At 35.6% G+C, this 26,496-nt stretch overlaps 1 protein-coding gene across 4 annotated transcripts in view; it reads right to left on the reverse strand.

Moving 5' to 3' along the window:
- Positions 1 to 26,496, reverse strand: part of Nbea (neurobeachin) — a 467,863-nt gene that overhangs the window by 335,014 nt on the left and 106,353 nt on the right. For all 4 annotated transcript variants that reach the window (XM_050120186.1, XM_050120187.1, XM_050120185.1 and 1 more), the window contains 11 exons: positions 24,512 to 24,591; positions 23,648 to 23,710; positions 23,464 to 23,561; positions 22,138 to 22,230; positions 17,126 to 17,234; positions 9,341 to 9,422; positions 9,020 to 9,143; positions 8,130 to 8,322; positions 4,337 to 5,353; positions 2,853 to 3,070; positions 595 to 748 (listed from right to left, as the gene is read on the reverse strand). In XM_050120186.1, the coding sequence (XP_049976143.1) occupies positions 595 to 748; positions 2,853 to 3,070; positions 4,337 to 5,353; positions 8,130 to 8,322; positions 9,020 to 9,143; positions 9,341 to 9,422; positions 17,126 to 17,234; positions 22,138 to 22,230; positions 23,464 to 23,561; positions 23,648 to 23,710; positions 24,512 to 24,591 (2,231 nt within the window). The remainder of the gene's footprint in view (positions 1 to 594; positions 749 to 2,852; positions 3,071 to 4,336; positions 5,354 to 8,129; positions 8,323 to 9,019; positions 9,144 to 9,340; positions 9,423 to 17,125; positions 17,235 to 22,137; positions 22,231 to 23,463; positions 23,562 to 23,647; positions 23,711 to 24,511; positions 24,592 to 26,496) is intronic.

Below are 26,496 nucleotides of genomic sequence, written 5' to 3' on the forward strand. Positions count from 1 at the left end.
TTGACAGAAATCAAAGATATCTTTAAAAAAAGATTTGACTCTGGGAATCAAACCAAATACATATGCTAGAAAGGAGTACTGCCACTCAGCTACAGACACACTAGCTCATAACTAAAGATATATATAAGATGAAAATTACACATAACTTAATACTGGTCTGTTGCATTTTTAAAAGACATACATGATCAACATTTAAATATTTTCCAAATTAATTATATTAGTATTTTTCAATGTTTTATAAAAAATAGTATTTTTAATGACAAATTGGCAAATAAGGTCATATACTACAAATAGATTTTAACAACTTACTACAAAGATTTAAAGAGATACACAGTATATAAAAGTTTGAAAAATGTTTATAATTGTAGTTCTTAAAAGATTTCACCAGCAACGATGGAGTGATTTCTAATAAATATTCTCAGGAAAACTCAAACACTGTCAAATAAAAGAGACTGGAATATAAATCTAATAAATGGTTTAAGAGTTCCTGTACTTACTATTTAAAATCTGCCTTTTTCCTGTGTCTGAAATTTCTGGAATCCTCAATTCGTGTCATTACAAAACATAACCACTAGGTGGCGATAAAGAACTTACAGTTGGTGATGTAGCTGCTGAGAGCAAAGGTAAAATTCCTCCACAGGCAATGATGATGTTGTCTACCATTTGGGAAATGAGGTGAATTGTGTTATGTACAAAAATAATGTTTTCATTGCTGTTGACAAAATCCATTACAGACTTTGTAGAATGGCTGAAACAGAAAAACCAATTATTTTCTTCAAGTAAATGTAAGAGATTTAGATACTTGGAATAAAGTATCTAAAGTATTCTGAATAGAATGAAAATTTTGAAGTGAAAACAGTTACAAAATATAGACGTGGTAGACAAATTTAAAACTTAATTATTAGAACAATAACAACTGTAATTCAGATATTTTACCAAAAATATTTCTGCACAGTTCTTTGTGTCCATATACATTAAAGAAATATAATATTCTTGTTGTTCTTTCTCGGTTTGTTTAAGAACAGACATCGGTACTCCAAAACCTAAACTCACCACACAGGTAGCCTAAGATATCATCCCCGATTTCGCATTTCTAATTACTAAGTAGCTTCTAAGACATCTGAGTAGCCCCATGAATTTAACTAGTTTGGTTGTATCTGCTGATTCTGTGTTAGGAAGCAAACTAGCTGAGAGCCTTAAGAACGAAAGTTCCAGCTGGGGTTCTGAGCCCAGCTTTCCGTACTGCCATGAGAAAACATGGGGAGTGTAGCATCAGGAATTATTGCAAATGAAAAGGAAGGTCACAGAAGAAGCCAGCAGCAGGATTTTCCACATAAACATGCAATGAAGGTGCCAAAGAAACACTGTTTTATTGCGATTAGATATTCTCCTCTACCCTATAAAGAATCTTTTAAAAAAAATTGTATACACTTATGTTGGGAAACTTTCATGAGCATCAATACAAAAGCAAAGACACACAGTTTGTTGGAAGGAAAACTAGGCGGATCACACTGTTTACCTCACATATCGACCTCCATGTGCAGTCAGGCCTTTCATCTCACGTACGTTCATAGCACCTAACAACATTAGCATGTGTCTAGGGCTAGCAGACCAAACACAGTGACAGATCAAACACAGAAACTCCCTTGGCAGATACAGTGACAACTTCCCAACATTACGTCATGTTCCCCACAATAACAGTCCAGGTTTTGTTCCACAGATTAGTTAGCCTCCCCAGGTACTGAACTGTTAGTCAGAATTACTCCACCAATCCCATTTTCTTTTTAGGGGTGTTTTCCAAATGAATGTACAACCCTGATAACAATACGAAAAAAAAAATTCTTAAGGGGCTTCATTCAATAGAAAAAATGTTTATGAAAAGAAAGAAAAATAGCATAGGGAGAAGGAAAAGAATGAGAAAACGGAGAAACGAAGGAAAGTCTGCCTTTTAACAGAGAAAACCTTAAGTAGCCACCTTAATCCTAAAGGAAAACCAAGAGAGGTACAGATGCCAGGTTCAGTCTGAGGACATGATAAAGTGGACCAAATCTCTGCTGAAGATGAGGTGTTTTGCTGCTTACAGACATCAACTTCCAAAATTTACATGCTTGCACATGTGAATGACATACACCCTGATTAAGAAATGTGAATCTGTTATTAGAAACCTGAATTGAAACTTCTTATAAAAAGCAGATATTTAATTCAGATAGATTTAAAACAACATCCACTAACTGCATATAACATATAGATTCTAATGATATACATGTTACAAGTTACTTTAAGATTTTATTCTAGTACTAAGCGTTATCGTATTGCTGTTACTAAATGATAGCAGAGCTCACAGTATTGAGTTTAACAAGAAAAGGTATAATTACAGAAGTATAAACCAAAGCTGGTCTTTAATTCTTTTTTGTGTAGAATGAGCCAAATTTTAAAATTCTGTTTTCAATTGTCTAAAGCTGAATTATTACATATCTAGAGGTAAATGCTCCAAACATTATAAAAAGTATACTTTATATAAATATTTGTCTATCAAACTTATTTAATTTTAAAATAAATTTAATTTGTGAATATTGTTGGATTGTTAAATCATTTAATAAAATAGTTATTATCTTGGGCTGGGAAGTTGGCTATGTGGTTAAGTGCACTTGTTCTGGGTTCAATTCTCAGCACCCCCATGCTGGCTTACAACCGTCTATAACTACAGTTCTAGATCAACACCCTCCTTTGAACTCAGTAGGCCATGGACATCGCACACAGACATAGATACACAGCAAACACACACATATGTAAAATAAAAATAATTTTCATTTTCTCAACTGAAGGTAAAAAAATATAGAAAAGAGTTGTACCTTCTCCACACATGCACATCTGTCTCTAACGCAAACAACAAGTCAGTGAGAAGCCGCTGGTGCATTGGAGACCACTTAAACTCCGGGATCCGGAACATGGTAGTCCGAGGGCCAGGGCTGAACTGGCGCCGCTGTTCCTCAGTCATTGGCATTCCTCGAAATCCTAAATCAACTCTGAGATCTCGGTCTTGTTGGGTAACAGACCGGCCCTGAACAGCCTAAACAAAGAGAGGATAAACTTTTGTAGAGCACAAGAGAGATGTGAGATTCAAAAACCAGTGTGTGCAAGAGTGAATAGGAGGTTACATCTGATTTTAGTGGTGAGGGCATTTCAAACACCTGCACAGAAATTCTTTCGATTCATCTGAAGTCTGCTATTGGAAATTCTGCTTTGATACTGCAGAAAAATGTGTGTGCATTCTCAAAGAAAAACAGGCAAGCCTAGTGATTATTATGCCCAGTAAGCAATGATCTGTTTATCTTTTACTTGAAATCTTACCTTATTCAATATTCTCTCTCCCTGCCAATTAACACTTTAGTACAACTGCCACCAAAATAGAAATTAACAAATAAAAAATAAACACACCTTTCCTGCATACAGAATATATCATATTATTACTGAAGTACTAAGACAATAGTGAAACATGGTTTATTCTTTCCAATACAGGTGGAATGGAAACATAAACTTACCTTCAATGAAATCAAAAGACAGAAAGAAAGTCCAGAGAGCCAACAAAACTGAAATCTTTGCGTGTCATTATAATCTCATTAACTTTTAACCATATAGTATCGGTTTATTCCAAAACGTAAGTAGTAAACAACTCGTTTGTCTCAAAAGACACTTTACTGCAGATTGTCCAAAACCACAGCACTAACATTTGCTAACCACAAGGCCCAAGCAGCTTATTTAAAAAAAAAATAACAAATTCTATCTATTCCGTAAAGAAAGTTCTCATTGTTAATAATCCCAGATTTTCTTGGCTATATTACCTACCTAACAGGCTGTTGTAAGGACGGAATCGGAAAACATCTACCAGTGTCTGGAGCACAGTAGGCATGAACAGGTAACAGCCCCTTCCCCTACTGTGCATGCATCTGTACAAGCTGGCTGCAAGTCCCCTTTTCTACACTCTCCAGAACAGGGCTTCCCTTGAGCACAAGGTTAGAATGAAGATCTCAAGTACAAAGGTGGAAATGTAGTTATAAACTATAAAAATGAGCAGAAGACCTTAATGGTCATATTTTAATCTACTACAATGTCTTATATGACAGAAGAATCTGAGCCCCAAAGAGGTTGAGCAAAATCAGAGATACAAGGCAGAACTGGGAGTATAAGTCATATCACATGCCACAGTAGTCAGTTCTGTAAGTTACACATTACATGGATTTAAGTGCAGTGTCACTCTAGGAAACCACTTTAGCGAACAACTCAATGCCCATCTGACACTTATGTTTACTTCTGCAATTCACATTTGGCGGCTTACTTGTGTTGTTGTAGTAGTCTGGATTTTTCGGATTTCCTTTCCTGATTCCTTGCCATCATCAGATCGCTCAGTGTCTGAAATTATACTTCCTGCATCAATATTAGGTACAATTTTGCTGTTGGAAGACTCTGTTTCCAGAGTCGTGGCAGTCATTTCAGCATAGTCCAACCCCTTTACTGATGAAGCTAAGTCTCTTTCAGAGACACTGCTCACTCCATCTGAAGTCGTATGAATTCTGAAGTCTTTCTCTTCTATTATGCTTGATGTGCAAGTTAAGTCTACACTTGTAGTCATGTGAGCAAGCAATCCAAGATCATCACTGACACCAAGATGTACTTGGGTATCTTGAATATTTGGGATAATATGATTGCTAGAAAGTTCTGGAAGTAGTTTCTCTTCCTGTTTGGGTATTTTATCAAAGAGGAAGGATGTGCTACTGTTAGAAAGGTCCTCTTTCTCATCTGCTAGTGTGATCAAAGGACCATTGTCCTTCTCTTCATTTTTTTTAATGATACCAACACTTCCATGCACATTGTTCTGGAGTTTCTCAACAGCAGCACTGTACACATTATCCAACAAGGACTCCACTTCCACGAGGGCACCATTTTCTCCACCCACCAAGGTCTCTGGTGATAAATCCAAGTCATCAAGCTTTACTTCTGTCGCTTCTACTTTCTCTGCTTTTATATCAACCAGAAGATCATGCACTTCCACGTGCACTCCACTACCAGGTCTATCTGAACTTCCAAGGATATCATCTGATACTTTGGTTGACATGAGCAAGTCGCGTGTATCTGTGCTAACTGGGTAGTCTGTCTCACTCTCTGGGCTCTGGCTTTGGGAAAGGTCTTCTATCTCGCGGATTTCCATTCCTCCTTTTGCTCCCGTTGTCTGTGATGAAAGACCAGAGATGGTGCTCACATTTCCTTTCTTTCCCTTCTTAATGTTCTCCTCCTCTTGTCGTTGATACTCCTCATACATTTTGGCCAGGTATTCTTTGTGTGCTTCGTAAGTAACCTAGGAAATAAGTAAAGAGAGAGAAAACCGAGGTGTCATGTATAATACAAGAGAAAGATAGAAATAAGACCAACAAAACTCAGTAATAATAACGAAAATGGTAAAAGTATTTTAAGATTTAGTTTTATTAAATAATTGGATTTATCATGTAATTGGAAACATTATAAAATACAATACATTATTACCTGACATGTTTCTAATCACATTGGTATCTGCAATATTAAGGTTCCTTTGCACAGGTTAAGTATTCAACGTTAACCAACATCATATGATATCTAACTTATGGATACTGATTATCCAATATGACAACTTTTAATACTATGCCAGCTTTCACATGGCTACTGTAATATTTTCACCCATCACAACCATGACTGAAAGTTGCTCATATGAGCCTGTAAACAGACATTTATAAGGTACTACATCAGTTTTATATATAGACAGTAACAAGATTAGAAACATCAGGATATGCTGTGCATGAATTGCAATGCCTTTTTCTTTGTTACATTAAAACTTATTAAAGCAATGACAAATTCAAGGCGTGCATGTGCAAAATATAGGACTACACTAGGTATTATGAATTCTTCTAATGTTAAAAATCTTTCCTTAAGCCGGGCAGTGGTGGTGCATGCCTTTAATCCCAGCTCTCAGGAGGCAGAGGTGAACAGATCTCTGTGAGTTCAAGGCTAGCCTGGTCTCCAAGAGCTAGTTCCAGGACAGGCTCCAAAGCTATGGAGAGAGCTAAAGAGATGCTCAATGGTTAAAAGCACTTATGATTTTGCAGAGGTTCCAGGTCTGATTCTCAGCACTCACATGACAGCTTACAAATGTCCATAATTCCAGTTCCAAGGGATCTGATGCCCTCTTCCTGACATCAAGTACCAGAAACCCATGTGGTCCCCAGACATATGTGTGAAAAATATTCATACACATTAAATAAATCTAAAAATAAAATAAAAAGCTACAGAGAAACCCTGTTTCAAAAAAGGGGGGAAGGGACAAATTATGAGTTTTCTAAACCACAAAACTTAATTGCAACATAACTGGATTAGTTGCCTAATTTTGGATGTCCACATTTCTTCTGTGATGCTACTTACAGTTGAAGAATCACAACTTTGAATTACTAGAATATAATGTGTGCATAAATGAAGTACTCTCCTTACCAAAGACAAGTACTATTCAAAGTTTAATAGGGAGAGGTAGAATCTTAGAATTAAAAAATATTGGAAGATAACATATATAGTGGTTTGGACAGTAAGGACAGTAATGGTCTCTCTAGGCCCATATATTTGAATGTTTAGTCATCAGGAAGTGGTATTATTTGAGAAGGATGAGAAGAATCGGGAGGTGTGGCTTTGTTGGAGGAAATGTGCCACTGGGGGTGGGTTTTGAGGTTTCAAAAGTCCATATTAAATCTTTTTTAAGATTTATTTCTTTATTATGTATATAGTGTTCTGCCTGCATGTATCCTTGCCTGCCAGAAGAAGGCATCAGATCTCATTATAGATGGTTGTGAGCCATCACATGGTTGCCAGGAACAGAACTCAGGATCTCTGAGTCATCTCTCCAGCACCCCCAAAAGTCCATATTAGGCCCCCTACCTACTGTTTGTGGATCAGGAAGTAGGTCTCAGCTATTTCTCCTGCACCATGCCTGCCTGCCATAATGCTTCCTGCAATGACAATAATAGACTTACCTCTGAAACTGCAAGCAAGGCAAGCCCCAGTTTAATGTTTTCTTTTATAAGCATTACCTCGGTCATGGTGTCTCTCTTTTTCACAGCAATAGATTACTGACTACAACACTATAATTAAAAATATTATTAAAAGTGCGTACCTTTAATCTCAACACTAAGGTGGCAGAAACAGAGAGACCTTTTGAGTTTGAGGCCAGAATTGCCTAATATGGAAAAAACTAAATGTATACGTGGAAGGTGGGTACATTCAGAAGGCACTGACACTGAGATGTCTTCCTCAATCACTAGTGGCACCTCATTTTTTGAGACAGCATTTTTTACTGAACAGGATGCATGACTTTGCCTAGAGATGGCCAGAGAGCCCTTGGGATTTCCCATCATGCTCGCCAGCCCTGGTGGTAAAGTCTGTCCAGCCATGCCTAGTCTGTTATGTGGATGAAGGGAATTCAAATTCAGGTCCACATGCTTGTACACAAAGTACTTTATCCACTCAGCCAAGTCCATTTATTATTTATTATTTGCAAGTATTTATTATTCACTTGATAATGAATCTGATTACTTTAAAAACATCTATAGAAGTACATTTCAGCTACTATTTCATAACTATGCTTGTAAGATGTGAGTATGGTTTAGTTAAAAAAATACTGATTCAGACTCAGGTTCTCATCTGCTACAAACATATACAGTGAAAATTCTCAATTAAGAGGACAGTGAGATGGCTCATCAGGGAAAGATGCTTGCCAACAATCCCTGAACCCAGAGAGTGGAAGGAGAGAACCGGCTCTCATAAATCATCCTGACTTCCAGTAGATCACACACACATGCACACACACACTTTAACTTTTAAGTTTTATTAAAACAAAAATTCTAATTTAAGTCTTCGTGTTTTTTGTGTTTGAATTAAATGATCTTGAAACCACCGTCAAGCTCTACAGTCTCACTAAAGGGCAGAAAAGCACAAAGTCAAACCTAGGATAAAGGAATGGGCCATAACTGAGAATGGCCACCAGGTGGCACCAGATGAGCGTTTATAGCCATTTACTCCATTGTGGAAACTTCAACAACACATGCTGGGTCCTTTACCTTGGAATGGGCTATTGAGAGTGTGTCCACCCAGACTCTCCAGCCTCCCCATTCATATTTTATTGCATGATACAAAAGAATCCGGAAGATGTTGTAGACCATCTCAGTAATCTTCTGTTCCTCAGAACTTTTGGGATTGATATAGCCAAGAGAAAACATCCAATCCTGCCACACTGAACACTGCAGTAAGCATCTAAGTAAGAAAAAGAGCTCATTAAGAATATGAAAATTACAATTTACTACTTTGAAATGTAGATAAAATGAAGAAAATATAATCTGAGCACAAAATTATTCTATGTATTCTGTAACTTCCACCAATTTCGTTCTTTCCTAGAAAATATGAATTATTAATCAAAATTACTTCCTAACTCTCCTGGTCAGAGTTGGTTATTGTTTCTGAATGCTCTCATTACCATGAGTACTCGCAATGCACTCAGTTTGCTCATCAGGCACCCCAATCCAACTACACTAACCTGGGCCCAATGATTCACACGAATACATAAAATGTTAGAAGCTTAGGAAATGAGCACAAACTCATGGACTCTGACTGCGCACGCCGTGTCTGAGCTAGGAAGCTGTGAATACATAACAAGAAGCAGTGACAGGACAGGAAAGCATAGGCGGATGTGGGCAGAGTCAACACAATGTACTCAAGGCACACTGGTGACAGTATCAGGGACAGCTGATCGTAGTCCAAGTACAAATCTGTGGATCTGTATGTTCATACATATATTTAATTAAATATACTAGGTCAACCAAATAAAAGCCTATAAAATTGGTAAAAAGATGTCTTTTAAAATGATTAAGAATATTTTTAAAAATATTTGAATTTTTTATTTGAAAATGATTCAAAATCAAGGGCAGAGAAAATATAAAACCAGACTGTTTACCTTCTGTTTTCACGGCTGTTACTGAAGAGCTTGATCATGTCAGATAAGAACAACCTACGAACTTCCATCAATTCTGCACTTGGTGTTGAGTTCTTTAACAATGTTGCCACCACCTTAAGAATCACTATAAACAAAATCTGAATTAAAATGTAAAAAGGTAACTAAGACATACACATTTACTGATTTTCAACTAAATGCTTAGCTCTGGCAGTGGCGTGCAGCTGCCATAAAATGTGCACACTGAAAGGACCATAAGCTCCGATTTGTCCCGCACATGACCACATAACCACCATGTAGTAGAAGAGAGTGGCATCTGCTCACTTGGGTTCTGAATTTTCACTGTAGAGTCTGGCTCAGGGTGTGGTTTATGCACAACTTGAGTACACACTTGCTCTGTCAAGATCTGAAAGATGAAAAATTTGAACTTCATTTAGAGAAAAAAATTTAAAACTGCAAACTGTAGCTAAATAATCTTTACAACATTTAGAATAATTTCCAATCAAATGAAATCTCTCCCAAAGGAGCTTTCTAATAAATTACATTTTTCCTAAACTAAAATCTATATACCTCAAGTTTTACTTACTTTGGATAAAGACAAAAGTCAGACACTGTTATCTATAGAAGGAAATAATAATTAGCTAATATAAAATTTGTTCTGTTCAAAACAGGCTTTCAGCATACACTTTTAATACAGTCCTGTTTTGAATTATAAATATGCAATGTTGTGTATCATGTTAATAAAAAATCAACAAATGTTAGCAAAATTATGCCTCATACAGAAAAGATATCAAAAATTTATATTTCTATTTTTGACCAAAATGGAGGCTCAAAACCCTTAAGAATAATTTTGCACATCTTGCTTATGTTCCCACAGTTTACACCAGAAGCCGACACATATCAGTAATCAGTAAGTGACAGAATGAATACATGAGGCACATAAATAAAGAATGTGTGGTCGTCATGTACTCTGGGCTTTACCCATACTTGTCTCAATGCTTCTGTCTAGCTACCGTCTGTCTATACACATATTCTTCAGCAGAGAAGCATTTCACTAAAGATGGCGTTTCCTATCAGTGACTTCGTTTTTTACTTAGAGCAGACATGTCAAACTCTAAATATCCATAAAAAAAACCAGACGAACACAGTAGCAATACAAAAATTTGTAGCTAAAGTATCTATGTTAATTTTGAGACCAGTTATGCGGAGCTCTAAGGTAAAAGCTGGACTGGAAAGAGTAAGTTAGTAAACAAGGATGGTGGCTTCTGAGAAGAAAAGCATGACAACCAGAAGGGAAGCATTTTTCCTTCACTTTACTTAGACCAAAGAGAGAACAGGAAACTTACAGAGATAAATGAGAGGTATATATGAAAAATGTATAGACTTGAAATTAGACATTGGTCTATTATTACTTAAGTGACAAATATTGGATAGAATTACCCACACTTTTGTTTTAAAATAAACAATATTAAACTAAATAGTGTTGGAATGTTTTCTGAACAGTGTGTGTAAGCGTGAATGTCTACAAGGAGCTGATACATGAGATAAAAATCTCTTTGAATAGCATATATCAAAGAACAGTAGCTGGTACATATCTAAAAGGGTTTCCATACCAATTTTCCCCCAAATCCCAAAGGACAAGATTCCAGATAATTCCTGTTTCAAAGATGATACTCAGAATAACTGTGTACTTTCGGGGAAGGCAGCAGACTATGTTCTTTTGTGTTAGAATCTTCAAACCCTTCTCAACTAAGAGATAATAAATCACATTGTACAGGAAACAAAATCTGGCTAAATGCATCACTGATTTTCCTGTTGCCTTTTTAAAGCTTTGCTTTGTCATGTGACACTGAGGACAGTAATGGTACTGCTTATCCATAAACCTGCTACAAAGATTAAAGGGTCCTTGTGTGAAAGTACTTCATGATTATTGTACATTCAAATATGAAAGGTTTATACAACTTATACAAATATATTTAATTAACAATGTCAGCATGTATTAGTTAAAAACAAGTTACATGCCCACACATTGCTTAATGTTTGGAGATAGAAAACGGTTGTTAACTAGAGCTACATTTCTAGCATCAATTTACTTAATTAATGTTCTGGATACAAGCAAAAAAACATGCTTCTATTAAGCAATAAAACATAGGAGACTGTCCTTAAGATCCTACGTGAGATATTAAAAGAGGGAAGGAAATAATGCATATAAAACCCAGGAGAGATGAATATAGGTATAAAGCTTTTAATGGTAGTGAAGGACTCAAAGTGGTCCCCAAAGGTTCAACTGACTTTAAGAGGAATATACAGAAGGTAAGCCCTTACCCTAAGCTAACACAAGATAAGACGGAGGAGCCCCCAAGAGTTCTGCATGCATTTAACACTTACAGTGAAGCCACATGTGACAGATGGCAGCTGTGTTGGAAAGGATAGGAAAGACTAAATTTTAAGCATAAAAGTACCTTTATAAGCACGGTGTTTATAAACATAGATTTGAGTGCAGTGCTAAACATTAAGTTTTATTTTATTTCATATTCCTTCTGTTACTGGAAGACGTTAGTCTAAAGTGATAACTATGGCAGCTTCTTTGGTGACTTACCAACTCCCAGTGCTCACTGGAGACATGGTATCTTTGTCATTGTTTTATGTTTGTTTGCTTTTCACTACCTCATAATTTATATGATGCTGACTAGAACATTTTCCTAAAGTCTATGCACACTGTACAACAGTATCAGGACTGTTAGGAAGACTATTACCCACACTGAGATTTGAGGCCCATTCCATAAGAGGAAATTCATAGATGGTACTCTGAACTTACTCAAAAGTGCATTGCAATGGAGTTCATGGGCCCTAGAGGATAATTTAATTCTGTTGATTAACTACATTGACATAGCACTCAACTGCCCTCTAAATTATGTTTATATCATTGGCAATTAATACTCTCAGCCTCAATCAGAGAAGCTCTCTTTCCAGTGAATGGTGGTGAATACAGAGCCTCACTGACATGAAAAGTGCTGAGAATAAATGGTGTACATATGCACAGACCTAAGCAAGACATTCACACCCTCTCAGCTACTACTCCAGAAATATGCCTGAATTCCTACTACCATGTTCCCTACCAGGAGGGCCATGGATTCACTCTCTGAAACTACAAGCCCCCAATGAATTCTTTCTTCAACAAGTCGCCTTGGTTACGATGTCCTTTACAGAAACAGAAAAGTAACTAAGACATCTATTGACAGGTTCAGAGAGTGGAAGGTCACTGCCTTCAGTTATGTACCCAGAACTGTGACCCATCAGACTCCAATGAAAATCCTAATCCTGAGGTCACACAGATGGGCCTCAATAACTAAATGGGTCACAAAATAAAACCAAAAGTCATGAATCTTGGAAAAGGTCAGATAAGGAAAAGTAGATATTCTCAAGGGAGGATGAGAGAAGAAAATATGGAAGAAGAGAGTAACCAAAATGAATTATATGCATTCATGAAAGAAAACTTCAAAGAACTAAATTAATTAAAAAATACTTGCTGAAAAAGCCTGATTTTATAGCTTAATAGTATTTCATGTACATATCATCTCAAGTATAAGTTTTAAAGAAAATAATTTTTATTCTAACAGGATATTCAGACCACTGACTTAAATAACATTTAACTGATTACTGTCAGTTAATTCTATCATGAGTTTAGTTTTTTGTTTGTTTGTTTGTTAATGTTTCTTTTTTGTTGTAGTTGTTTGGTTTTGGTTTTGGTTTTTGTGTTTTGATTTTTCAAGGTAGGATTTTTCTGTGTAAAAGCTCTGGCTGTTGGGGAACTTGTTCAGTAGACCAGGCTGACCTGGAACTCACAGAGATCCACCTGCCTGTGGTTAACTACATTGTTAAGCACAATCCCTCCTAAGTGCTGGGATTAAAGGTCTGCACCACCACCACTTGGCTGAGTTTAGTAATTTTTGATAGATGTCAGCAGCCCCAAATGATACCGTCTTCACATTGTGATGGTCCAGAAGCAGCAATTCATTCAAACATCATTTCACAATTCAGAGTGTTCTGTTGGTAGAACTGACTAAAGCCTAACTGAAGAAACAAATACAGCTGATTAGGATCAGCAAGGATGAACAACAGACACTGTCTTCTTAACTTTTTGTATATTTTTTACATTGCTTCTGGCTTTTGAAATGAGTTCATTAATAACTCAAAGTCCTTCAAAATTTATTTCTATCCATCATGATTATCATTTAAAAGACATACATCGTGACTAACTAATATTTGAGGCCAGTAATTTTTTTTATTCTTATTTCATTATCTCTGGTTCATACACTGTCAGAGGATTGATACCTACTGAGTTTTCTTCACTCTATTTAAAAGAATTAGTAACAGCTTGGCTTTGATTAGTTAAGACTTAGCAGAGAACCAAACCTGGATCCCAAGAACAAAACGCACAGGCATTTGGTAAGATGATGTTGTATTAACCACTAAGCCAGTCTCAGGAAGTCTGACAGAAATGCAAGTGTGCACAAGAATATGGTATGCTCCAGTTCTGAGACTAGGAGAGTACAATTAACTTCCAAATTTAAAATATTGTGCTATATTGCACTGTTACTTCCATGTAAGGATTAAATTCCTATTCAACTGTCAGTAATAAAACAAGCAGAGGCTCAGAAATTCGCATAAGTAAATGCTGAAAAAAAAAAACAGAAAAGTATCCCAAGCCAACGCAAACTAATCAGTTAGAAAATGAAGACACAGATAAAGCAAACCAATACTAGTCAGCAGCTGTCAGAGCTCAGGTTTGACACTGTTGCGAGGTTTTGGTTCAAAAGACATTTTTCGTGTAATTTATTGAAGGCAATTTTGCTATTTTTCCCTGTCTTAGGTACATGTAACCTGCCTATTTCATGAGCATATGTTACTGGAACAAATTATTTAATCTGTGAGTCTCAGTATGTCTATTTTAATAGGCAATGAAATTATCAATAACTATATGCTGGTTTTAAAACCTGAGGTAAAAGACATATGAAGGAGCTACTATTATGAAGGAATATAGTGACAGACACTGTCTCAAAACACACACGTGAATAGAAGAAAACCACCTCACCACACTGTACAGTGCAATCCACTCTATGGGTATTTATTCAGTTCTGCATGGACTACTTCAAAAGGGAAAACTGAATAATTCAAAATGGCATTGGTAGCTGATGGAATCTACCAATCAAGCAATTTGAGGAATGACTAACAAAAGTGAACATGTTAAATTCAGAAGTGGTAAAACAGAGAGACCAAGATGTTTCACTGTTACCCACTCCTGTGTTTGTACAAGGAAGCAGGTAAGAAAAAATGATATAAAATAACAAAATGGAATGCTGCAGATGAAGGATCAAGAGATCAAGGCCTGGGATCATATGTAGCCAAACCTTGCTGAAATGCAGCCTTACTGAATATAGCCCATCTGGGTCATACTACCTATCGCTCCTTCTAAGAATCACATAAAGCCTAAATAAACTTACTGTCTCATTATCGGAAACAACTACTTTTTAACCTCCTATAAGTCAATATACTGAAATAAAAAGATATATTAGCAAGACATTATTAAATATTAAAAGGGACTATAGGCTATGTATAAGATGATATTATAAGAGCTCCATGTGTGAATGAGAATCTGTATGCTTTTGAGTAGTAATGGAGGCACAGGGATACATTTTATTTTGTATGTTTATAAAGAATGCATGTTAGCTCTCTGTGTATCATAATGAGCAAGCCATGTTTAAAGACAGCAGAGAGGAGCTACATTTCTCTGTTGGAGAAGTGGGAAGGTCAATAAACATTAGAGAAAATGATATGAGTGATATTCCTGTGACAATACTTGATAGAGTCACAATGCTGCAGTCATTCATGACTACACTTATACATATTTAGATTCCCTGACAACTCATCTGTGGATACGGAACACAATTAAACTATCTCACTTGAGAACTGTGCAAAACCTGGAATGGAACCAAATATGGATCACAGGTTACACGAAAAGGAGAGTTGTAATTTGCCCTGTATTATTTTGAAGTCTCAAAAATATTTTATAATGATGATATGCTATCTTTTATATTTTCCAAAAGCTACTTTTCTAAGTTTAATAATGTTGATGAGTATTTTGGTTTAACTATAACTCTCATGTAAGAGATGCAAGGTCTTTCTGTCTACATCCATAACAAAGAATCCACAATTCACTGTCTCTTAAAGTTGTGAGTTTAGAAAAAATGCTTTTTTTCCTATTCAGAAATGACATGTACACACTATAATTTTAAAAAATAAAGTAAGATTTGGTAAGTCAAGTGTCATGTGAATCACTGTTGAGTTACTGCACCACCATAATTCCTAGTGTAGCAGGCAGTGGTGCTGAGTCAGGAGAGGAGGGCGAACACTGCTGCAGGGAGTGTCACAACCAAGCAGCATCAAGCCAATAAAACTATACACGGACTCTAAAATTTACATCTCTTATGAATCTTACATATTACATATTACTTTACTTTTGATCATTTCCAACACTTAAGAAGATTTAAAAGAATAGCCTTCACTTACATATGTTTGCCAACAAGCTACAGAAGCAAAAAAGGATCACGGAAGACAAAGTGAAGAAAGTAGAACTAAGGTGAACACACAGGAACAGCCCTGACAAGTTACTGGTGTTTGTAAGGTAGTGCGTGTGCAGTTCCTGTCTGGGGAGGATTGGATAAGAATGGCTTCCATAGCTGATGTATTGTCATGTTTAGTCCCGCAAGCTGGAGCACTGCTTGGAAAGATGAAGAGATGTGTCACCGGGAGTGGGCAGTCACAGTGTCGCCCTCTCTGACTACAGAGCTCTCAGATACTGTTCCAGAACTGGTCTGTATGCAGCCGTGCTTCCAGCTACGACGATAATGGAGCAGCCCTCTGAAACTGCAAGCAAGACCTCAATTAAATGTTTTTTTAAATGAGAATTTCCTTGGCCATGGTGTTCTGAAAGAAAATGGCCCCCAAAGGGACAGGCACTATTAGGTGTGGCCTTGTTAAAGGAAGTGTGCCACTGTGGGGGACGAGCTTTGTGTTCTCCCATGATCAAGATACCTCCCAGTGTGATAGTCTGCCCCCTGATTCTTTCTGATCAAGATGGAGCCAGCACCACATCTGCCTGCATGCCTGCACACCACCATGCTTTCTGCCATGATAATGGACTGAACCTCTGAAAATGTAAGTGAGCCACCCCAATTAAAAACTTTCTAAGAGTTGCTCTGGTCATGGTGTCTCTTTACAGCAAAAGAACACTGACTAATACACTTTGGAAGAAGGGGTGAGAAAGGGTTTCTATACGGAAACGATGAGATTTTAATACAATTCAGTACAGCACTTTTACAAATGGTTCTAACCTACACTTCATCTTAATGCCAACTCTATCTTAAGGTGAGTAATGACTGCATATCAGAAACGGAGGAGAGTATCGGATGTGGAGTAGAACTAATATTTACAATATATGTGAATACTGTCTGTGTGGGAAGATGAGGAAGCAAAGCAGCAAACCTATATTCAAAGAAGAGCCCTTAGAACAACATAAGGACATGTGGATGTGTTTTTAAAAAGGAAATTATAAGCATCTGTCTTCAATTAGCGTTTCTGTTGTTGTGACAAAAAATCATGATCAAAAGCAACTTGTGGAAGAAAGGGTTTGCTTCAGCTTACAGCTCTCAGGTCACACTCCATCTCTGAGAGAGGTCAGGATGGGGCTCAAAGCAGGAACTTCCATAGCAGAGGCTATGGAAAAACACTGTTTACTGGCTTGCTACCCATGGAATGTTCAGCCTTCCTTTTTATACAGCCCAGGACTACCTGCTGAGGGACAGCATTGCCCACATCAGTCATTAATCAAGAGACTTCCCACAGAACAATCTATGAGCTTTCTCCATTAAGAGTCCCCTTTCCCAGTTATGTGTATGTTTGTATCAAGTTGACAAAAACTAACCAGCACAGCACTCATCCTCAGCGGTAGTGACTGGGATGTTAACTGGTTTAAGCAGTGATCTCCATCACACGCAGAGGTTTCTAGCATACATACTCAGGATTCTTGTCACAGTTTTTTTTCTTTACCTCATAAAGTGTGTTGTATGTGGTGACAGTTACAGTGTTTGTATGCAGCATCAGTCTTTCTCCAAGAAGAGTGAAGAGACTATGGGTATGCATAATTTCAACTTTTCGCCTGGAGACATGGAGGTAAACACAAACAAATGCAGAATCATACAATTAATTATTTTATCGATGATCATCTATAAAAACCAGCAACATGTTGTTCATAACACTACTAACTGCTAATACCATGCAAGTTATTTAAACAGTTCTCAAGGAAATCCTCCACACAATTAGAATATGAGATATATTCAAATTACATAACCATATGTGATGATTTGCAGTTATTATTTCCATATTCTAGTGATTATCTAGATGGTTTTAGAAATTAACCATAATCCACAGAACGCATACTTCCAAATCCCTAATATAGTCTATAGCAAATCTTAACATTAAAACCATTTTGAGGATGGTAAAAGTGAACATGTACACTTGATATTGGAGAAAAAATAATCATCCGTCTCATCAGTGCTTATGTCTGCAGTTGCCCACAGATTAAAATAGCACTACTCTATTTACTTCCACTGATCTCAGTGCTCCTCCTGTTCTGCTATGAATATCCAATGTTCCCTCTAGTCTCATCCATATAAAGGTTTGGTCACTGTTTGGTAAGATTGTAGAACCTTGAGAAGACTGTCTATCTCTGTGCCCCTCCTCCAGCATGAGGTTACAAACATGCACCATTATGCCCGGTTTTAATAGGTGCTAGGAATCCAATCTCAAGTACTAATGCTGGTGTGACAAGCACCTTACTGACTGAGCCACCTCGCAAGTGAAGCCTTGCCTTTCAGAAAAAGAAATTGTGTAACAGTAGGCAGTGCTTGCAAGAATACTGATGACATAACTCATAAGAGAAGCATAAATTCCTAAATTTATAATATTGTTTTTGAATTTTTTAGTTTTAGATAAATGGTTCTATATACTGCTTCCTTTCATAACTTTCTTGATTATATTAATATTTCAAAAGTAATTTTAAGTCATTAAATTTTACTTCTAAATAACACGAAGTGACCAAATTTCATGCCAGTGTATGAATTATGTATTTATTCAATTTCTCCTTCTTATTTTTACCATGTTGCCTCTAATATCTCATTATTAGTAGCAATGCCACATGGACATCTGTACAGCTAAGTGATAGTCCTTTACATTAAGAAGAGAATTACTTATCATACAGCATAAGTATCTGTCTTTTTTAAAAATTGTTCAATGGCCAGTCAATGGTGGCTCACACCTTTAATTCCAGCACTCAGGAGGCAGAAGCAAGAAGATTTCAGTGAGTCTGGTATACAGAGCAAGTTCATAAGCACAAAGAAACACTGTGTCCAAAAACAAATATATATATATATATATACATATACACATAGCAATACATAATTTCCCCAGTAATTGTGAAACTCCCAATAATGTACATTTTTGTCAACACTTACTAAAGTTAAAAGTTTTCAAATCTGTCATCTTGATGAGTATTATATGAACTTTTATTTTCTCCTGGTGTCCTCTTCTATGACTTTTCTTTTTATATTTGTCTTCTCAATTGTTTTTTCCTTATTATACACATAATATATTGCCCTTAATATTGAATCTTCTCTTTTTGTATATGGTATCAACCACTACAAATTTATTAACTTGGGTATGTGGTTTTTTTATGTGTGTGTGTTTGCATATTTTGAAAGTTATTCCTGAATAAAAATTGGTATCCCCACAATCCCCCCAGATATAAAACATTTTCACCATCCTGAAAGTTTCCACAGACAAATTTACACTAAATCCCCATTTCCACTGACAGTCCAAAGCAGCAACAAATCTGCACTGTAGACATTCCACAAAAGAGAACCCTAAAATGTGTACCCTCTTTTGCATATTTTTTTTTCTGAGTATCATTATATCACAGCATGAATTGGTTTGTAAAGTTTGTAAAGAAATTTCCATTGTGAGAACTCACATAGCTTTGGATTCCTTCCATTATTTAACCATAAGCAATGACACTGGGAATACTCAAGAGCAATGACAAATACAAACCCGTTTCCCCTTTTCTCAAGTAGATGTCTATGCATACAGATACTAGGCTGAAGCTTGGGTTATTTTCTGAAGTAGATGTCTGTGCATACAGATACCAGGCTGAAGCTTAAGTTATTATTTTCTTGCTTCTTAAGAAATATGAAAATTTAGAACATTGTTGGAGACATTCCCTTAAAGAAATCCTAAAGAATTCAATAATTATCTTACGTTCTGGGTTTATTTTCACTTGGTTAAATTATATTTGAATTCTGTGACATCCTTTTTGACCAGAGAATATTTATAAGGTTCACTCTTCAAGTATCTTGCAAGTTCCTCAGTCTGTTTCTGATACTGATTAATTTAATCTGATTCAATTCTGTTTTTGTCTGAGATCTAGTTTATTTAATCCAAGGCTTCCTTAAATCCTGTAGTTTGTCCAATATATGACACTCTAGATAAATCATTCTGTTTAGGAGTGTTCTAAAGGAAGCTAAGTATGAGTGGTAAAATGGTCCTTTCATGGAGTGTTAGTTATTGGAAAGAAATTCTTTTCATATCGCTCCTAAAGTATGGCTTATATATTCATATTTCCTAATGTGGTGAATTATAATTTATCACTTTTATTTAAAAGCGCCTTCATAATCTGCTATTTTCTGAATCATTAGTTACTACTTTCCTTTTTCTGTATTCAATTCATTTGTGAGTTTGTTTTGTTTTGTTCTAAATTGTTTCGTATGATCATTCTTGTCCTATAAATCCTTTTTGTGAATTGATGGCTATGCATACTCCTTTAAGCATTTGTTTTACATGTGTTGGTGTTTTGTTTCATGTATTTTTGAGCATCATGTGCAACAGTGTTCATACAGGCCAAAAGAGATCACTGGAACCTCAGGAACTTCAGTTACACATAGTTGTGAGTCACTGTGTGGACGTCAGAATAGAACCTGGGTCCTCAGGAGAACAGCCGGTGTACATAACTGCTGAGTCTTGCTCCAACCCCAATTTTTAAATATTTAGATAGAAGAACTGATTTGTGTTTTTTTTTCTCTCATTTCAACTTATTTCATGTCTGGAAGAAATTGTCAGTTGTTTCAACATTTTAGAATTTTTCACTGATGTCTACTACAACACTAGAAATTTTCACAGGCTTGTGAAAGTATATCATGTTCATCTTACAGAGATACTTTTGATTTTGACTGTTGCAGACAGAGACAGGTGTAGTTAGTCTATCTCAAGGTTATAAATTACAAGTGTTTCTAAATTCTATTTTATTAATGCTTTAACCTCAACAATATAAAATATACTTCATCTTTCTTGGCTTGCATAATAAGTAAATCAAATATATAGATCATGATCTTACCTTTTTTGTTTTGTATTTATGTAGTCCTCCCTGTTCATTTTTTGATCTCTGTCTCAGTCACTTGATTATTATATATACAAACAGACCAAGTTTTACTTCTATAATTGACTATAACTTTTTCCTTAAAATGTGGATTTTAATGTGTTTTACATTTACTTTACAAGTGATATCTATTGTTATATATGTTATATATATATGTTAAGGTACATTTCACTTTTTGCTTAATATTTACATATTTACTTTTTAATTATATGTATGTTTATGTATCTCAGGGGGATATGCACCGGGGTGCAGATGTTTAAGGAGGCCAGTGGCATCAGATTCCTTCGAGATGAAGTTGTAGGTGGTTGTAATGCACCTGAAAAGCATGTTGGGAATCGAACTCAAGTCTTCTGGAAAAGCAGTAAAAGCTCTTAACCACTAAGCCATCTCTCCAATACCCTACATTTCATGTGTAAGAGTTCCACTGTATAAATTCATCCTGATTTTATTCACACAGATACTCAATATTTTAAAAGCTTTATAATTTTGTAAAAATACTTACCTTTCTAATTTAACACGGTAAATAATGCTCCAGTTTTTAGGCAGCATTTCACAATTAACAGTCACAACAGTTGACTGTTTGCTGTCACTTGAATCCTGTCTCTCACCATTAAATGCTTGGGCATTTGACTTCCTAACTTACTCCATGCTCCTGTGTTCCTCAGTCTTCCCAAGGCACTCTACTTATGTCATCTCTGCATTTTTAGGTCATAAAAAAGGAAAATTCTAGTCTTCCTACTAACTAAAACTCTTGTTTTCCTCTTATATCTTTCTATTAAATTTATACAGTGTTAGTCAGCAATAATTACTATTTTCCATTCATTCTAAATTGGCTGAACTCTGCATAAATTCCCCAAAATTATTCAAAGAAACAATTCCATGTGTGCTCACAAACTTTGTGGGAGTATGCTTTTTGCTTCTAATCTACAGTTGTGCTTTAAAGCAACATATGGCCAAGGTGATTTTTTTTTTTAATTTAAACTTGGGCAACAGACAAAACTGAAAACAAAATTGAGATTTGGAAAAATATCAGGCAGCAACGTTTACGGCAGTGCCAATAACTTTCATTTGCATAGAATACAGTCTTTAAAAGAATGATGATATTCTGAAAAAGATAGACAACAGTTGCAGCTTACAGAAAAAGAATTTGAGGAAGTGTGTTATTGTAGGTTGTACAATCACAAAATATCAATGGGGCTCACTGTTAGGAAAGATTAAAAACAATTAAGTAAACTAGTACATCTCCTGGAGACGCAATGTATACAGCATTCCTGGTCACAGAAGTTTTCACCGAAGTAATACAGATGTGCACTTTATTTAACAAGTCTATTTCATTATATTCTTAAAATTCGTAGTTTACCTACACTAGAATGTAGAAATTAACTCTTACATAAACTGTGAACTTGTTCCATAATTTACTATTAATAAAACATTACTTTATAAAGATGCATCTATTATTTTTAACTTTTCCATAGTATACTTTTTATTAAACAAAATTTCATATGCTGAAAATGAAATACAAAATTCATGAAAAATTTTAGTAGCTATTTCTGATATTATGAAAACATCAACTTACTTGTGACCTAAATGCTTCAAAAAATACCCCAGAACTTTCAGTGCTTGTACCCAGATGCTTTCACTTTTAGAAGCCAACAATTTGTAGATCACCCTACAAAACAAATGATCTTTTAAGCACCTAACTAATATTACAAAAGAAACAGTACTTTACGAATACATTATAAGTATTGCTTTCCAGCACACTGAACAAAAAAGTATCACAATTCCTGGATCCATACTTAGACCATATCTCCACCGCTCTTAGGACTTTAACACCTGAACATGTTGACTTTATATTTTTTGTGACTGTTAAGTGAGCCACAGGCTGACACCTACTTGTCATTTCTGTTAGAAAAATTTAGAGAGTATTATTAATAACAGAAAAGGACAGGCTCACAACACAGAGATAATACAGCAGGAGAAAAATCACATACAAATCCATTGGTAAATGCTGACATGTGATATAAATACTAATAATCCTCTCATACCTCTCAGGTTCACTGCATGCACAAGAAACACTTGTTTCAGGCCTTACAGATTTATTGTCATATTGCTAGCTGCACAGTTCAGAGGTGCATTATCACCAGGGATTCTTATGTCCAACTAAACAAACAGCAAAACTGGGTCTGGAGATGTAGCTCAGTGGTAAGCTTTGTCTCCCGCATGTAATGCGGTGGGGTTGAGCCCCAGCACCAAAAGTAAAATAAAATAACAAGAATTAAATAAAATTTATTCTTTTTTTAATTTTTTGCTCATTTTGTTGAGACTGCAAAAAAATTTGAAGGAAATCTCTATCTAGGAGCTAAATTTTAGGTTTACATTCGTAAGAATTCTAATCAAGAAAAATCTGTAATTCTCAGTACTAAACCACCACCTTCGTCTCAGGACATCATCTCTATATACTAATGGGTAAAATGATTTCTGATGCTCTCACTCATTAGTCTCTCCCTTTCCACTCATGTTGCTGACTATAAAGCATTCAATACACACACACACACACACACACACACACACACACAGATACACATATATGAGCAAGATATTGAGCACTAAATCTGATTGGTCTGTCTTGTATGTCTGTCTGTCTCTCTCTCCATAATTCTTTTCCATCTTCTTTTTCTGAAATGCAACGTATTTTTATTGTGCTCTTGCAAAAATAAATAAATCTGCTTTTCCCACTAGGCAAGGTCTGCACAATTACTCAGCTTCAGACTTGAAACCATTTCTGTACAGTTCATTAACTCTCCGAGAATACGGGAACTGGCAGCTTTTTCCTTTTCTCCTTTCTTTTACTCATAGAATAGTCTAGGGTGCACAACTAACACTACTGCTATTATGATCATACCTTATTCCATTTCTTTGATCAAAAGCTGGTATCATTGAGGCTGGGTGTTCTGACATTAAAGCCACTAGTAACTGTAATACATCATGAATATTCTCATCCTGCATAATAGTAAATAACAGTAATTAGTTGAAATTGTACTGTAAGTTTTGAATAATTAAAATGAAAGATGCAAAATATACTCTACCTCATGCATTGTAAGTAAATAATTTAATATACTCTGAAGTTCATCTTCTTTCACACCCCGATCCTAATTAAAAATATTTTGTCAGTTAATTAAAATCTGAAGTTAAGACTTTAAAGAAAGGTATCAAAATCAATGACAGAGAAGTTAACAGAAATTTAAAAGCAATAAGTTCATTAAAATTCCCCCATGTTTCATAATTTAAAATCTATTTTGTTTCTTTTGAGAAGTAACTACTTAAAATATTATAACTGTGTTTACTGTTTTAATAGGATGGAAACTATTAAAACTTATGACCAGGAGTGCTAGCACATTGTTTAGAATCAGACCTCAGGAAGCAGGTGGACCTCTGTAAGTTCAAAGCCAGCGAAGACTATGTAAACAAAGCCTCATCTCAACAAAAGAAGCTAGCAGATTGTGATGGCTTCACGTTACTGTGCTCTGTTATCTACTGCTTCCATAAAGCCACGAAAACACAGGGTTTATGGGATCACCTTTGTGTAGTGTTGTTCAACTTTTTGCCTGTGCATTGTTTTAAAACCACCTTACTCTAGAAAACCCTCCAGGACAAAACTTTCCACAATCTTAGCTAAAATGGAACACATGCCATTTTTCAGAATAAAGTTTTCTGCTCAATTCTTTTTCATATGTTCCTTATCTTAATGGGCGCATCTCTTTAGCACATTCGTACCACTTAACATGAGCCATCTTAATATTTGACCAAATTTAGGTGCAAAATGGCACTATTACAGCGTTTGTAGAGCAACATGAAAAAGCATTCTTAATAATTTAATGACAATAATATTTAAACTTTGACAATAGTTCCTTTTCATCAAATCATTGCGTTGTAAAACAAAGTTATCTTACCTTCAGTATGAGCTGTTTCAGAAAAAGCAGCATAAATGCCCGAAGTGATATGATCTCTTTCTGTGATGGCCGGGGACCATCTGGAAAGAATATAAGCCATGCTTTAAATAAGATTAATGCAATTATATTTAAATTCTGTATAATTATTCATTAAATGTTTTCAAAGTCATAATTGTTGCTGGTGATGTTTTACAATTTCAAAACTATAAGAATAAAATTAATTTTTAGGTTTTTGCAATCCCATATTATTTTCTGAATGTTAGATTTAGGAGAAAGAGCTGTTTTAACTTTCCAATATGTCACTGCTAGTAAAAAAATGCAAGTCCAAATATTAATAGAGATGCTTTTCTCTATTTGTTTATTAACAAATTTCCTAATATTTCTCTGGACTGTAAACTTCTCCCCATTTATAGACTCTTCCTTTAATCCCATGCATCACATAGAAAATTGTACCACTTCCTCACAATTACTGTTTTTGCATCCTTTTCCCCCATGTGCAATGCATACTCTAATAAGCACCAACAAATGCTGAGTCAGTAAATGAAATCAAGCATGGGGAGTTAAAATACACTTATCAGTTCCAGCATTTCTATATGTAAAGGATTTTGTTGTCAATGTCTAACTCTCAGTAAAAATGAGAATCTGAAAGGATCTGTACACTGACATAATAAAATAGACTTTTAAAAATATTTATTTATTTATTTATTTATTTATTTATTTATTTATTTATTTATTTATTATGTGTACAATATTCTATCTACACGTATGCCTGCAAGCCAGAAGAGGGCAACAGACCTCATTACAAATGGTTTTGAGTCACCATGTGGTTGCTGGGAATTGAACTCAGGACCTTTGAAAGAGCAGGCAATGCTCTTAACCTTAACCGCTGAGCCATCTCTCCAGCCCCTAAAAGAGACTTTTAAGCATAGCTAGACTCACAAAAGTTGTTTAAACATCAAGTGTTTCTTAAAGTAACATGAATTAATGTCACTGCTTTTATACATTTTAAAAGCATAATTCCCTTGGGTATCCTTTATAACATATGATTATCCATTCACAAATATTTCATGCAGATTACTACAATTGCAAGCAAACTGTCCCCCAGTGCATCAGTCTGTTATGAGAAACAAATCTGTTCCACATTTTCCAGGTGTTAGCCATATTTTTGCCCACTGTTATCAATCAATGGGAAAGTATCTAACCCTTCTTGATATATGACCATTACTTTCAAAAAGCCTGCCTCGTTGTGATCTATAAATACATCAAAGAATACACAATGTCTCAGGCTAGTTTTTACTTCATTGTAATGATTAAAACCATAGTATTGCTGTAATATAGGGCATGTTAAGACAAAATGTGTGTGAGCATATGTGAAGCAATGAGGCAGCACTTCAATAATTTAAACTGTAAACATGCAGTAACTGTTAGCAATAAATATGAATATATCGCACTCCTTATAATGGAAACAGCATGCTAAAGAGAAACACACTTATGCTCATGTTATGTGTATGACATGAATCCATTTTTAGTAAAATTAAAAGCAAAATATAAAATAAAAGTAAGATTTATTGGACAAATTTAAAATTAATTGCAGAACAAATCATAACTTAATATCAGTGCTTCTCACCTTCCTAACGTTGCATAACTTTAATATAGTTTCTCATGTTGTGGTGACCCAAACCATAAAATCATTTCACTGCTACTTCATAACTAATTTTTCTACTATTATGAATCATAATGTGGATATATGATATGTGATCCCTCTGAAAGGGTTGTGACCTACAGGTTGAGTACCACTGGCTTGCTGGATAGTGGTGGTAAAGGCCTTTAATCCCAGCACTCGGGAGGCAGAGGCAGGCAGAGTGACTTCGAAGCCAGCCTCGCCTACAGAGTAAATTTCAGGACAGCCAAGGCTATACAGAGAAACCTTGTCTTAAAAACCAAAAATTAAAAAAAAAAAAAAGAACCACTGGCTTTACACCATT

This window comes from Alexandromys fortis, unplaced genomic scaffold (assembly GCF_014885135.2).
Source record: "Alexandromys fortis isolate MF-2015 unplaced genomic scaffold, M_Fortis_MF-2015_v1.1 scaffold_172, whole genome shotgun sequence".
Classification (NCBI taxonomy): Eukaryota; Metazoa; Chordata; class Mammalia; order Rodentia; family Cricetidae; genus Alexandromys; species Alexandromys fortis.